At 36.1% G+C, this 13,682-nt stretch overlaps 1 protein-coding gene across 1 annotated transcript in view; it reads right to left on the bottom strand.

Moving 5' to 3' along the window:
* spon1b (spondin 1b) overlaps window positions 1–13,682 on the bottom strand; it is an 80,079-nt gene that overhangs the window by 11,130 nt on the left and 55,267 nt on the right. Inside the window, exons 7-11 of the mRNA XM_055193121.2 lie at window positions 13,133–13,197; window positions 8,201–8,402; window positions 7,073–7,213; window positions 4,550–4,625; window positions 3,912–4,097 (exon numbers count right to left, since the gene is read on the bottom strand). Coding sequence (XP_055049096.2) covers window positions 3,912–4,097; window positions 4,550–4,625; window positions 7,073–7,213; window positions 8,201–8,402; window positions 13,133–13,197 — 670 coding nt within the window. The remainder of the gene's footprint in view (window positions 1–3,911; window positions 4,098–4,549; window positions 4,626–7,072; window positions 7,214–8,200; window positions 8,403–13,132; window positions 13,198–13,682) is intronic.

The following is a 13,682-nucleotide window of genomic DNA, read 5'->3' as shown; positions in this document are numbered from 1 at the left end:
TTACTTAAATAGTACAATCCCTTAAATTGCTTAAAATTTCACGTAAAACACCTAAAAATTGCAATCACTTAAATTGCTTAAAATTCCACGTAAAACGTACTAAAAAAATTTGCAATCGCTTAAATTGCTTACAATTCCATGTAAAACTTACTTACTTAAAAACTGCAATCACTTAAAGTGCTTAAAATTCCACGTTGAACTTAGTTAAAAAATTACAAACCCTTAAATTGCTTAAAATTCCATGTAAAACTTACTTTAAAAAATTGCAATCGCTTAAATTGCTTACAATTCCACGTAAAATTTACTTAACAAAATTGCAATCGCTTAAATTGCTTAAAATTCCATGTAAAACTTACTTTAAAAAATTGCAATCGTTAAATCATTTCGCTTCCGTAAACATGAAGGGACGGTTTCCCGGACAGGGCTTATCCTAGTCCCAGACTAAAATGTTTACGCTGCCTTATTTTAAAACCATCTTGCCCTGACATATCTTAATATATATATCAGTGCCATTGTTTTGTCTCAAAATGCACACCAGTATTGTTGAATTTTGTAAGTTACAGTATGTTTGTAAAAACAACTTAAATGTCCTAATTTAACTAGTCCTGGCTTAACCTAAACCCCGTCTGGGAAACCGCCCCCATTAGAGTCCTCATTGGATTATTTTAATGATGGATGCATGTGCTTTTTGTAGTTTTGGCTACGTCAAAATGTATTCTGCAAATGCGTTAAGTCAAAAACCACCTCAAGCGAGTGCAAAACCTTTTTTATGAATTAAGAGATTTTTAATTTCAACATTATAATATACAGTGGACTTACTCTAAAAATCCTATATTTATGTGTAAATGCATGTAATAATTATACCGTGCTCTGCAGTCCATCCTTCATATCTTTTAACTTTCTCTCCCTACCAAATGTTGATTTGATCAAATTGACCGATCCAGCCATGTTTTATCTCACCTCGCTCATTCCAATTATCTCTAAGGCAGAGCGTGTAAATAGATTTGTTATCATACTGGATGAATGAACTTGGGGTAACTCTCCATAGATTTGTCTCCAGTGCAGAATCGCAGACCCCGTTTGGTGGCGGCACCGAGCACTGACTAATAAAGCAGAACTAAGTGAATCATTAATAAGAGCTGTAAATAAACGTGGCCCTGATGGGGCCCCCGGAGGCCCCGATGTCAGCCTGTCAGCCGGCTGGTGGATTATCAATCAATGCGAGCCCTAAACGGCCCATTAATTAAAAACAAAGAAGAGTCTGCGGCAAATGCGAAGCTATGCAGGTTCTATTAATCAATGGCGGCGGTGGCGAGACGCGGCTCTCCACGTCTTTACATGCCTCCCGTCAGAGATGACAAAATGAAGACTGAATGTGAAAAAACAACAGACGGATCGGACGATAAAGAGGCAGAGAGTGAGGAAGATGGATGGGCAGACGAAGACTAGAAGACAAAACATAGCTAGCAAGTCAGACATAACAGTAAACGTTATTGATGTTAGAGCTGCTTAATTTGGTAAAATTGTTACACTGTTACGTTACAATTATTGTGATAAATTTGAGATTGTAACATGATGTACTTAGATATTTTACCAAGGAGGATGAGGGCCAAGCTAAATAATCTCGAGACTAAAGTCATCAAAATGCGAGATAACGTCATTATTTAACGAGAAAAAAGTCAGAACAAACATAATCTCGAGAATAAAGTCGCCATTCAACGAGAATAAAGTTGTTATTCAACGAGAATAAAGTTGTTATTTAACGAGAATAAAGTCGTAAAATTTCAGTTTAGGCTTATACTTTACGTTGTTTACTGCATTAAGACAGTGATATAAATACACTAAATTCACTACACACTTTAATATATTATTAATAAACATGTACGGTCAAGCAGAAAAGCCCAGAATGTGCTCGTTTTCATTGAAGGAAATGAACGTGCCCTTTAGCGGTTTGTGTACTTATAATGGGATCTTCTGCTTGCATGTACACAGAATGTTTTTATTAATATAATGTTTGCTGAATATGGTGTGAAAAATCGCGAAATTTAATGACTTTATTATCGTTAAATAACGACTTTATTATCGTCAAATAACGACTTTATTCTTTTTAAATAACGACTTTATTCTCATTAAATAACGACTTTATTCTCGTTAAATAACGACTTTATTCTTGTTAAATAACAACTTTATTCTTGTTAAATAAAGACTTTATTCTTGTTAAATAACGACTTTATTCTCATTAAATAACGACTTTATTCTCGTTAAATAACTATTTTATTCTCGAAATTATATTTATTCTGACTTTTTTCTCGTTAAATAATGACTTTATTCTCATTAAATAACGACTTAATTATCGTTAAATAACAACTTTATTCTTGTTAAATAAGGAATTTATTCTCATTAAATAACGACTTTATTATCGTTCAATAGCGACCTTATTCTTTTTAAAAAACAACTTTATTCTCATTAAATAACGACTTTATTCTCGTTAAATAACGACTTTATTCTCAAAATTATATTTATTCTGACTTTTTTCTCGTTAAATAATGACTTTATTCTAGTTAATAAACGACTTAATTATCGTTAAATAACAACTTTATTCTTGTTAAATAAGGAATTTATTCTCGTTAAATAACAACTTTATTCTCGAAATTATATTTATTCTGACTTTTTTCTCGTTAAATAATGACTTTATTTTTGCATTTGAATGACTTTAATCTCTAGATGGTTTATTTTTTTTATTTAGCTTGGCCCTAATGCTCCTTGGTAATATTTAAAGGGGACATATTATGAAAATCTGACTTTTCCATGTTTAAGTGCTATAACTGGGTCTCCAGTGCTTCTATCAACCTAGAAGATGTGAAAAAGATCAACCCAGTAACTTAGTTTTGGTAAACCATTCTCTGCAAGCATGTGAAAAAATAGCTCATTGAAATTTGGCTCCCCTTGTGATGTCAGAAGGGGACAATACAGACTCTTAATCTGCATTATCCAACCACGCCACTGCCATTTAGTGCAGAAATCAGCTCATTTGCATTTAAAAGGACACACCCAAAAACGGCACATTTTTGCTCACACCAACAAAGTGGCAATTTTAACATGCTGTAATAAATTATCTATATGATATCTTAAACTATAACGTCCCATACATGCCCTGTGGACACCATAGATTTATTTGACATCTTCACAAAGTCGCGTGAGATGTCCCCTTTAAGATAAAAAAGTGTCTGCATATCTTAAAAAAATAACTTTTAGGAAGATAGTAATCTTTTCTAATACCACAGACTAAACATATCTGAAAACTCGGCATGCAGCGCATTTATTTTCGTAAATTAAAACCTTTTCCTGATTTAATAAATGCCTTTATTGTGATTTCCTAATAGACGCAGAGCTAAACAGACATAAAAGATATCAGCCAGAAACACAACTGGAGAACATTCACCATTTAACTTTCCACGATTTCACACTTAGACCCAAACGACCGACCAACCAAAGTGCAGACGTCATATTGATTCCTTCAAAGTCGGTAAAGCACAATTTATTGTTTATGGGTATGGTTTATAGCACCTACCTCAACATCGAGCGAATCGATACCTTGGTCTACCCGAGCAGATAAAACTCAACAGGAGCAGTTTGAGGTCGGATAAGGTTTTCCCAACCTTGAAAACGAAGGCCCTGCATCTCTCTACATTACGGGCGCTAACAAGACTATCAATTAATTATCTGCATCCGTCTAAAAAAAAAAAACAATCCTCCCGCACAGCTTTGATTTAAAACGATTAACAATCGCTCTCTTCCATCACTACCTGTTTTTTATCCTGGCACGCTCAGAGATTGCGTTTCCTAAATCTGTCTGCCTTAAAGGCTTTTCTATGTGCTGGAGAGTCGGGAAGCTGCGTTATCAGGCTTACCTTCCTCGCTGCAGCCGGGCCCCATGCAGGGCTCAAAGTCCTGCGTGTGCAGACAGGGCACGCTCGGCTCCAGCTGGGCTTTTAGCATTCTTTGCCTCATCCTTCGACCTTTATCGCAGGTGGACGAGCTGCAGGCTGACCACGGAGACCAGTTCGAGTAGATGCAAGTGTCTGGAGTGTTGTCTCCTGTGGAAGAGAAATGCTTTTTAATGAGGATGCCACAACAGACACGACTTTAGGATGTATGCATTATGCAGACGCTTTCATCCGAAGTGACATACTATGTATTCAAGCTACACGTTTGATCAGTATTTATCTACCCTTTAGTTTTTTTACCATTGTGTCCTTTGGTTAAGCTGCTTGGTGTCACTAGTAGTAACTTTTCACACAGTTCATTCTGGTTTTCATCTTTCTCCAGAAACTACAGCTAATTATCTAGCGCTGTGAGCTATCCAACAACATAATTGAAGCATATTGTTCTTCTGCATCTTCTCGTTGTTTGACTTAACCGTGACAGAAGGGACATTGGGAGGTTTACGCTAGGCTACTCACCGGTCGCCTTGTTCATTAAACTGTCCGTTGGCTATGTTTTTAAATGAGCTGCTACAAATTGGATACGATAGCGTGGCCATACTCACCTTCCTCTTTCTCTTCCTGAGCGATATCGGCGACGATATCGTCTATGGTGTCGGGAACGGTGTTACACTGTTCTCCCTGCAGATTGGATGAACAGGGTTCAACATCACAGCTTCTGATAAGATCCACCATTTGCCATCTGATCACTATCACGCTAAGCCTTGTGTAAAAATGATTCTCCCGGGGGCAAATGATTGTAAACTAGCTGGATGATTTTTTTCTCTGAAAAGCCCTAAAATGAGATTCATCCCAGCTGTGAGATAGAGATGAAACATCTGGTGTGGAATATTACGAATTCTGGTTCATTCCACGTATGTATTTTTTGAGATTTGAAACATCTCACGACTCCAAACGCTGTGATTTGAGGGGTAACAGATGCGCCGTGAGTGTTGCTGAACTTCTACATGTTTTTCTTTGTTTTTCTTTTTACTCAGAGATTCTGGGTCACTTGCTATATTAAACTACACAGCTGTTCATAGCAAATGCTGAAATAAATTCATCCCACTTAGTTTCAGGATGCAGAATAGACGGTAATAGACAGAAATTAATGTAATTGGATTTTTATGAGTGCCTTCCACTTATATGATCCTAATACATATTTAGCTGTGACACTAAAATTGGACTAGATTTGCATTTCATTAGGAAACATCACTGCTGAAAATAACTGTGGTAAAGTTTGAGGTAAGCTTAGGTTTCCGGATTTGCTTCTATATTATATATTAAACAAATATTTAATGTCGTCTTTACATTCCCTGCTGACAAATCCAGCTAAGACCAGCATAAGCTGATTTAAGGTGGAATTAGCTGGTTTAACTCTTTCGCCGCCATTGACGTGTTATCTCGTCAATTAAGAGAAAACGCTTTCCTGTCAATGACCAACCTAATCTTACAAAATCGGTGTTACATATTCACAGAAAATCCCCAAGCGACAATTGTAAGAAAATAGGAAAAAAACAATACACAAAATGACACGAGAAATCCATGTCTATGTCACGGAATTCAGCTTTTTTCCGTGTCACTCCCACGGATCTCTCGTGTGATTTTATGTATTGTTTTCTTATTGATTTTTTCCTATTTTCTTACAATTGTCGCCCGGGGATGGGGTTAGAATCACTTTCCATTACATTTTTAGACATCCTAACCCAAACCCCAACTCCAGGCGAGAATAATTTTAAAAGCGGAAGAAAAACATGTAGAAACCAATACAAAAAAGTACATCCTAACATAAAAATACATCCTAACCCAAACCACAAATCTAACCCCAACTGACAATGATTTGAAAATAGGAAAAAACAATGGGAAAACAATACCTAAAATGACACGAGAAATCCGTGGGAGTGACACGGAAAAGACATCCGTGCTCCCGTCACAGAAAAAAGCTGAATTCCGTGACATGGACACGGATAAAGTGATAAAATATAACTTTCCGTGACTATAACACAGATTTACATGAGATAATGTTGCAACGACGAGTATTTCCAGCTTTCCGCAATACCGCTATTATCCACCACGCTCTTCCATTTTTTGATGATCGCTCTGAATCTGATCTCTAAGACAAAAATGTTATTATCTCAGCTTTTTGCACAAATTTGGTGTTTTGTAGAAACCTACCCATATTTGAAAGGTGATAAAAAAGAACCAATGAAGGTAGGATGAAACTTTTTTTATATATATCTTTATATTTCCTATATATTTAAAGAGTAACATTGTCTGTAAGGCATTAAACTATTGTGAAAATCATGAAAATGCTGGCGCTGAAAGAGTTAAGCTGGTCCTCCCAGCCTAGCAAAGTAGGTCTTCCAGCCAGACCAGCTTAGTCCAGCTTTAAAAGTGACTACACCAAGCTGGTTTAGCTGGACTGGAGCTTGGACTGGACCAAGCTGGGAGCCCAGCAAAAACCAGCTCACCAGCTTAAGCTGTTTTTTTAGTAGGGTTAAGCTATCCAGGGTAATTTAAAGGGCACCTATTATACTAAATCCACTTTAACAAGGGGTTTGGACATAATGTGTGTTGGCACACAACCCTACAATGAAAGCAAAGCAGTTTCATTCGACATGCGTTTTGATTTTCGTATCAATGTGATGTCACATTTATAAAGCCCCGCCCACTTACAGTGCATTCTGCATTATTATAGTTTCCACCCTCAGCGAGTTGTTCTCTGTCCACTAGATACTATTTTCTCAGACTTCATTAATCAAATCTATTTTAACTGAAAGTCTGTTTGTAAGAACGTGAGGAGCTGTAGCTCATTTGCATTTAAATGTACAGCCACCCAAATAGGGTCATTTTGGACATGCTATAATAAATGATCTGTGTGGTATTTTAAGCTGAAACTTCACAGACACATTCTGGACACACCTGAGACATATATTACATCTTGTAAAAATGCCATAATAGGTGCCTTCTTCTAATAATTAATAATAACTTTTTGAGAGCAGAGCTATCAATACTGTGCAACCTTGCAGGCACTTTAATAAGAAAAAACACTGGATAGAGTATTACAAATAAATACACATAAAAATCACCTTTCTTGCAATCCTCTCCACCACCACTCGAGCCAAGGGTGAGATGGGTCCACCAGATGGGTCGTAAAATGGGCTCTGTGGGTGATCCAAACTGGTGAGCGGCCGAATGCGCTCTTGGGGATTACTGGGTTTATTGGGAGACTAAAATACACACAGACATAAAGCAGAGAGAGGGGGAGAGAGCTTTTGTGACTTTTGGATGCCATCTGCCACAGCTTTCCACCTTTCATCTCCATATGCATCATTTATTCACTTTCCCTTTATGAGTGATTTATGGATGTGTACCTGCCTGTGTGTTTTGAGAGTCACCTGACACTTATCCAAACAGAAAACAAATGCCAACTGCTGCTCCAACTGCTTGGTTAAACTAAGTTTAACTTCTAAAACTGTATGTATTAGGAACCACTTGTGTCAGTCCCGCTGTGTACCAGCAGGAGGCAGCGTGTGGTGGGTTCCACTTAAACCTTGTGGATGTTTATCTTGCAATAACTTAAAACTGTTCAGTCTGGAAGGCGCTTGAGGATATTGTGCTTGGATTTTTTTCCTCAATTGTTATTTATTAATTTATCTATTGCAGCCTTGGATTGTGTATATTCAAGAGAAGAAAACTAAAATAATACAATGAGGAAAACATAGATTTGGCTTTGCTTATAAGATAAGGAATCAAGAGAATGTTTTGCAATTTTTTGCATTGAATTTGGGGAAATATCTGCAATACTTTAAATTAAATTATGGTTAAACATGGTACACATGGTATACTGTAATAACAGTATGTGTTGTAGCTCCACTGGTAGACCATTTCATTAGCAGTGCAAAAGGTTGTGGGAATAATAAAAAATAATAATAATTTAAGGCAACCAGGTAACTTATTTTTTTAATTGAACCAACTTTTTTACAGTCTAAAAATGTATGACTTAAATGCACCCTGAGTTGCTGGATAAAAGCGTATGTCGAATGCTACTTTCATTTGGCTACTTTCAGTACTGCGTATATACTAAAATGTGACAAATTAGTGTAATAAAATAATAAAAAAAGATTTTTAAAAAGATTAACATACTAAGATTATTCCATAAAGTAGCCCACAGTATGTTCTGAATGTTATGATGTCATCTGTCAGTGAAGGCTGACCTCATAGGTGACCCCGTTGTCAGTCCCAGCGTCCCACGGCACCAGATCCTTCACCACTCTCTGGACCCAACCGCAGTCTCTGGTGCAAAGATCTTCCCCAGACAATCCCACATTCCAGTCGGGGCTGGGACCCAGCATGGTCAAAAATGACATGAGATGACGGGTTCGGTCCACTGAGAACTCTGCTGATGGAGCGGCCCGTCTGAGAGAAGCACAGAGGGAATATTTTAACACTACAAAACAATGACTGAGATAACAAACGAAAACTTGAATCAAAACATAACACGGCAGTCGAACCCTTTTCGCTTTAGTATAAACACATTTCTGAATGAAACGGAATATTAAATGAAAACCAAATGGGGGCAGGGCTTGATTTAATTCCTATTGACTGGATCATGAATAAGGGTACTGTATGGCAGAAAGCATGATTACATCTAAAAACAAAACAAGAACCCACTTTTAAAGGGATAGTTCACCTAAAAAGAATTCTGTCATCATTTACTCACTTTCATGTTGTTACAAATCTGTATAGATGTCTTGGTTCTGATAAGGAAGATATTTTGAGAAATGTTTCTAACCAAACCGATCAGAAGCCCCATTCACTTACATAGTATTATTTTAGCTTACTACAAAAGTCAATTTATACAGGTTTGTAACAACAGTTTTATAGACAACATGCGTGCACCCGATGAAACTATCTATAGAGGCTAAGATCAAGTTCACCCTAAGTTATGCTAACTTTTTCAAATCAAATGTTATTTGCTATTATTACACGGGGCTCTGGAATACTTGATTCTGATTGGCCAGTGGTGACATTTCAAGGTTTGCTATTCACAGATAGCAATCGCCTGAACCTGACAACGCAGCCTCATCCAGGTGCGTGTCATCTTGACAGGTGCAGTTTAACACCACCACCAGACTTGTTGTTTTAGAAGTTTTAATGTCCATCCATATTTTTTTTTCAATCTATATTATTAAGATACAAAGAGAAAATACAGGAAATATGTACAAAAATTTTAATTTTCAGGACTAAATGTCTTCTTTTGGCATCGTCGGTGTTTAGTGTGACCTCTCTTGAGCGTTTTTGAGCAGAATGAAGTAAAAAGACAAATTTCTTTAAAATTAGGATTAGGATTAAATTTAATTTAGGTTTAAGAGATCCTGCAGTTTCCTACACTGTAAAAAAATCCGTAGAAATTGCAGCTGGGTTGCCGGTAACCTACCGTAGATTTAAATGTATGTTATTCACTGGCAACTCTCTGTTCAAAGTTAAATGAACACTCAACATTTACAAGTCTTTGTCTTTACAGAGCAAAACCAAAAAAACAGCATCAAGCAAAACATTCTGGGAAACAAAATCTGAAGCAAAAAACAGAAAAGGGTTAATGATGATTTCTGTTTCCCAGAATGCTTTGCATGAGGCTGTAATTGTATAGTTTTATTCTGTAAAGATAAAGACTTGATAATATTTCAAATGTATTTAACTTTGAACAAACTCTTGCCAGTAAATAACATAAATTTAAATCTACGGTAAATTACCGGCAACCCAGCTGCAATAACTTGATAAAATAAAAACTTGACACATCAGTTTACATTTTTCTACAGTTTTTAATACTATATACACATTTCCTGTATTTTCTGGATGTATTCTTTTAAAGAGACTGAGAAATAATTATATATGATCACTATAACATTGCAAAAACAACAAATCTAATTCTGGCATGGTGGAGACTTTTGCACAGTACTGTATATATGAGATTTTATTTACAAATGATTAAATCAAATGCATGTTTGTCTAATTTGAACTTTGAACTTGTTTGAATGTGTCTTGACTTAAATCCGTTTTTTTTCTTTTTGCATTTCTTACAAATAAGCTAATAAAATATATCAAATCAATATTTTATGTAGATATATTTACTCCTGTGGCAAGCAGCCACCTAATAAGCAAGATAATGTACATCCATCCGCTGTTATTGCAAATAACCTATAACCGTCGCCTAAAATGATGCTTTAAAAGCTTGGATCAAATGTTTGTTAACGTTCTTTTCCCCACCTGGATAGTCTACAGTAGGCAATAGTGTCATTTAAAATGCAAAGTGGTTTCAGATAAGCAAGTAATTGCATTTTTATAAAAGATAAAGAGAAATATTTTTTGGAAAAACATGCACTGATAAATAGTGCGCAGTAAGATCAAGGACGTGCATTGGGAAACAGAGCAAATGCAATTATCATGTTGACTTTTAAGGCTGTACAAAAACATGCAGCCAATTAAAAGAAAAAAAGTCTTGTAATATGTACTAAGGAATAATTCTGTCCATGAAGATGGTAACTAATTCAACTTATTACCCCGATTAACAAACCATCACCAAAGCAACTGTTGCCATTTCAGCAGAGCAGCCTGTGAGAATAAAAATGTTACGGCTTGGATCTATTGATTAACACACGTTAAATATTCATCAGGAAACCAGCACCCTATGACTCTCACAGCCCACACTTGACATCAGAAGAGAAAGAGAAGCGATGCATTTCCAAAAGACTGAACTTATCTCTCCAAGGATGATGCTGACTTAAACATAAGCATCACTAAAAATCAAAAACTGGGCTGAGACAGAGTCATACTTCACAAACACAGAAAAGCATGAAGTAGGCAAAGCTGTCTGCTAGAGGAACAATGCACAATGACCTCATTCAATCTGACGTCGATAGTGTGCTTTGTTTATTTGCAAGTGCTATCTGCGTTGTTTTATCTAAAACAATTATGCAAATTAGGTAAAAACGCAAACACGCCCCCAAAATGGGACTGTACAGCATCGATTTGCTGTAATTGGGAAACCTGAATCGTTCAGATGTATACAATGCACAGACCAGTGTCGGTCTAAATACCAGTTTATAATGTGATTATAATTTAATCTTCATAATCCACCAAGCAAACATCTCGTGCTTTCTGTGGCAATAATAGCGCAACATTAAGTGTGGCAGGCAAATGCCGCGAACTGATGACAATGATCTCATTTAAATGCGCATATACTGCCTGGTGATTGTTTTGACAGGTGTATCTGCATAGTGCCTGTTTACGTCACGGAAACGAAAGTGACCTTTTCAGTCTTAAGTTTTAAGCTAAAAAGGACAGAATGCTTATACTCTTGACTTACGAGTAGACGTAATTAGCATCTGCCATATACCTTCTTTTTTAAGGGGTAAATGTGTTAGTGTAATTGACAGTCTGATGTTAAAATAGGTCAAGTGAATGTCCTGATGTATTGGAGCTGGAGGGAGGCCATTAACCTCAATCGTAGGAGCGCCACGGGGAAAATGCTTCTCTCATCAAAAAACGGAAACCTTCGGTAAACAAAAGCGCACATAAAATATTAACCGCCTCATTAGTGAAAAGGAAAGAAGCGTCTACATACCCAGCAGGTACTAAAGACAATTTTTAGACAACACGACCCTGTTTGTTTTCCCACACACAAAAAATAATCAAGGTGAGAGTGGACCATGAAAACATTTGGGAACTTTTATATACGAGAGAACATCTTGGTTACTATTGCAACCTCCACTCACTACACGCCAAGTTTGTGACAAAAAGAAAAATAAACATTTTGGATGTATGCCTAAAGCAAAATCCTGCAAAAATAGATGTTGATTCATCTATCATGTAAGTTAGGTTACCAGAGACTCTTTTTTCCTTCTTCAATAAGGGACGTCTTAAAATATGATAACATAACGTCGCTGTCCGGTGAAAACCACGTATGTCCATTTTGCTGATTTTGAGATTTTTCGACGGATTTAATGTCCAGGTTCATTTCCGTATACAGTATGCGTCACATACCTAAATGGCCAATGAAAAGTTGTGAAATCATGTCATCTGATTTTCACGTATATCCATTTGGTGTCAAAGCTGTCAATCACGCCACGTATCTCCCGCCTGTGAAGCGTCTCGCCGGTCTCGTAAAGTTTCATCGAAGCTCAGCACTGGATACACTATACTTCATACGAATGCATGTATGTTTAATTCATAATTAATTCACTTTTAACAGACATAAGACTTTTTAAAGGCATATTAAATTTCTCTTTGCAGAAGAAATATTTGTTGTGCTAATTTATTTGATTCTCTATTAAAACAATATATACCCAATTACTGCAAGTAATATAACAAAGGCAACATCTGTGTTATTACTTTATCTAGAAAAAATTTTAACAGTTACAGTCATCAAAGAGCTTGCATATCAGCTTGAAAAATCGGTATCGGCATTGGTATCGGCCGATCACGAAGACAACAAATCGGTGATCGGTATCGGCCTGCAAAAATCCCTAGTGGATACCTGTCTATTATAGACAGATATATAAACAATATCCACTTTAAGTATATAGACAAAATAGTATTGAAGTATTTGCCTGCAAACTTAATTTTTATCAAGTGTTACAACTAACCCTGCCAATATAGCTTTTTTATAACAATATAACATTTATAAATCTTTGATAATATAAGCAAATACAATTGTTCATGTTAGTAAGTTGTGCATTAAGTAATGTTATCAGTTACACATTTTTATTTTAAAAATGTGTTTCGTAAAATTAATAGAGTAATAAATGATGCAGACAAACTTATTGTGAATGTAGTGTCACCTAGAAAAGTATATCTTATAAACTTTTAATATTTTGATTGAAATGTGTATATAAAGTAAATAATATGTCATAATTAATGCTTTATTTAATATGCCCTCCTTTGGCAGGCAATGTATCTTGTAAATTTAAAACTACAAACAAAGATCAAAGATAGATACTTGCCATTTTCATTATTTTTCATGCTTACAATGCATTTATGGTACTGTACTGTATATATTTCATTAGTATGCATGCTCTCTGGGAATCAAACCCTTGATTTTGGTGTCAAGCTATTGTGTCTTTAGCTATTGAATTGCATAGACTTACATATTAAGAGGCTGCCAGGCCGGCCACTGTGCTTTTGTTTTTATAACGGTCATCACATCGTCCCCCTGAGAAAAACAGACAAACAAAGACATAAAAAAGGGTTAATTTTTACCAAGACAAACTGTCTAAAATAAAAATGACAAAAAAAGTGATTGAAACTTCGAAAAAGCCAGAGGCAGACAACCTGATAACTTATTCATCATGAACTGTTGAGGGCTTGTACAGCTGCCATCACAATGCAAGATTAAAAGCTTAAAGAAGTGACTGACGATCTGTTTAAGCAGTCAGACAGGCTGAGAAACCTCGCACACCTGTTACAGATGACAGCGTCGGGCACGATATTCAAGCATAATGAAACAGCTTATCCATTCATTATATAGACCTCAGTATTATAATTCACTGCATGGAAGAGCTGGATTTAATCAAATGTACGCTTAGAGGCCTTGGAGTCTCTTTAACCTAGAACTTTTCATTTCATTTGTCCTTAAGTGACCATTAACTGTAACATTTCAATTGTCTGCTACTTTATAGAATTTTTGCAGAAGAAAAC

Source organism: Misgurnus anguillicaudatus, chromosome 6 (assembly GCF_027580225.2).
Source record: "Misgurnus anguillicaudatus chromosome 6, ASM2758022v2, whole genome shotgun sequence".
Classification (NCBI taxonomy): Eukaryota; Metazoa; Chordata; class Actinopteri; order Cypriniformes; family Cobitidae; genus Misgurnus; species Misgurnus anguillicaudatus.
This window is presented reverse-complemented; position numbering and strand designations above follow the sequence as displayed.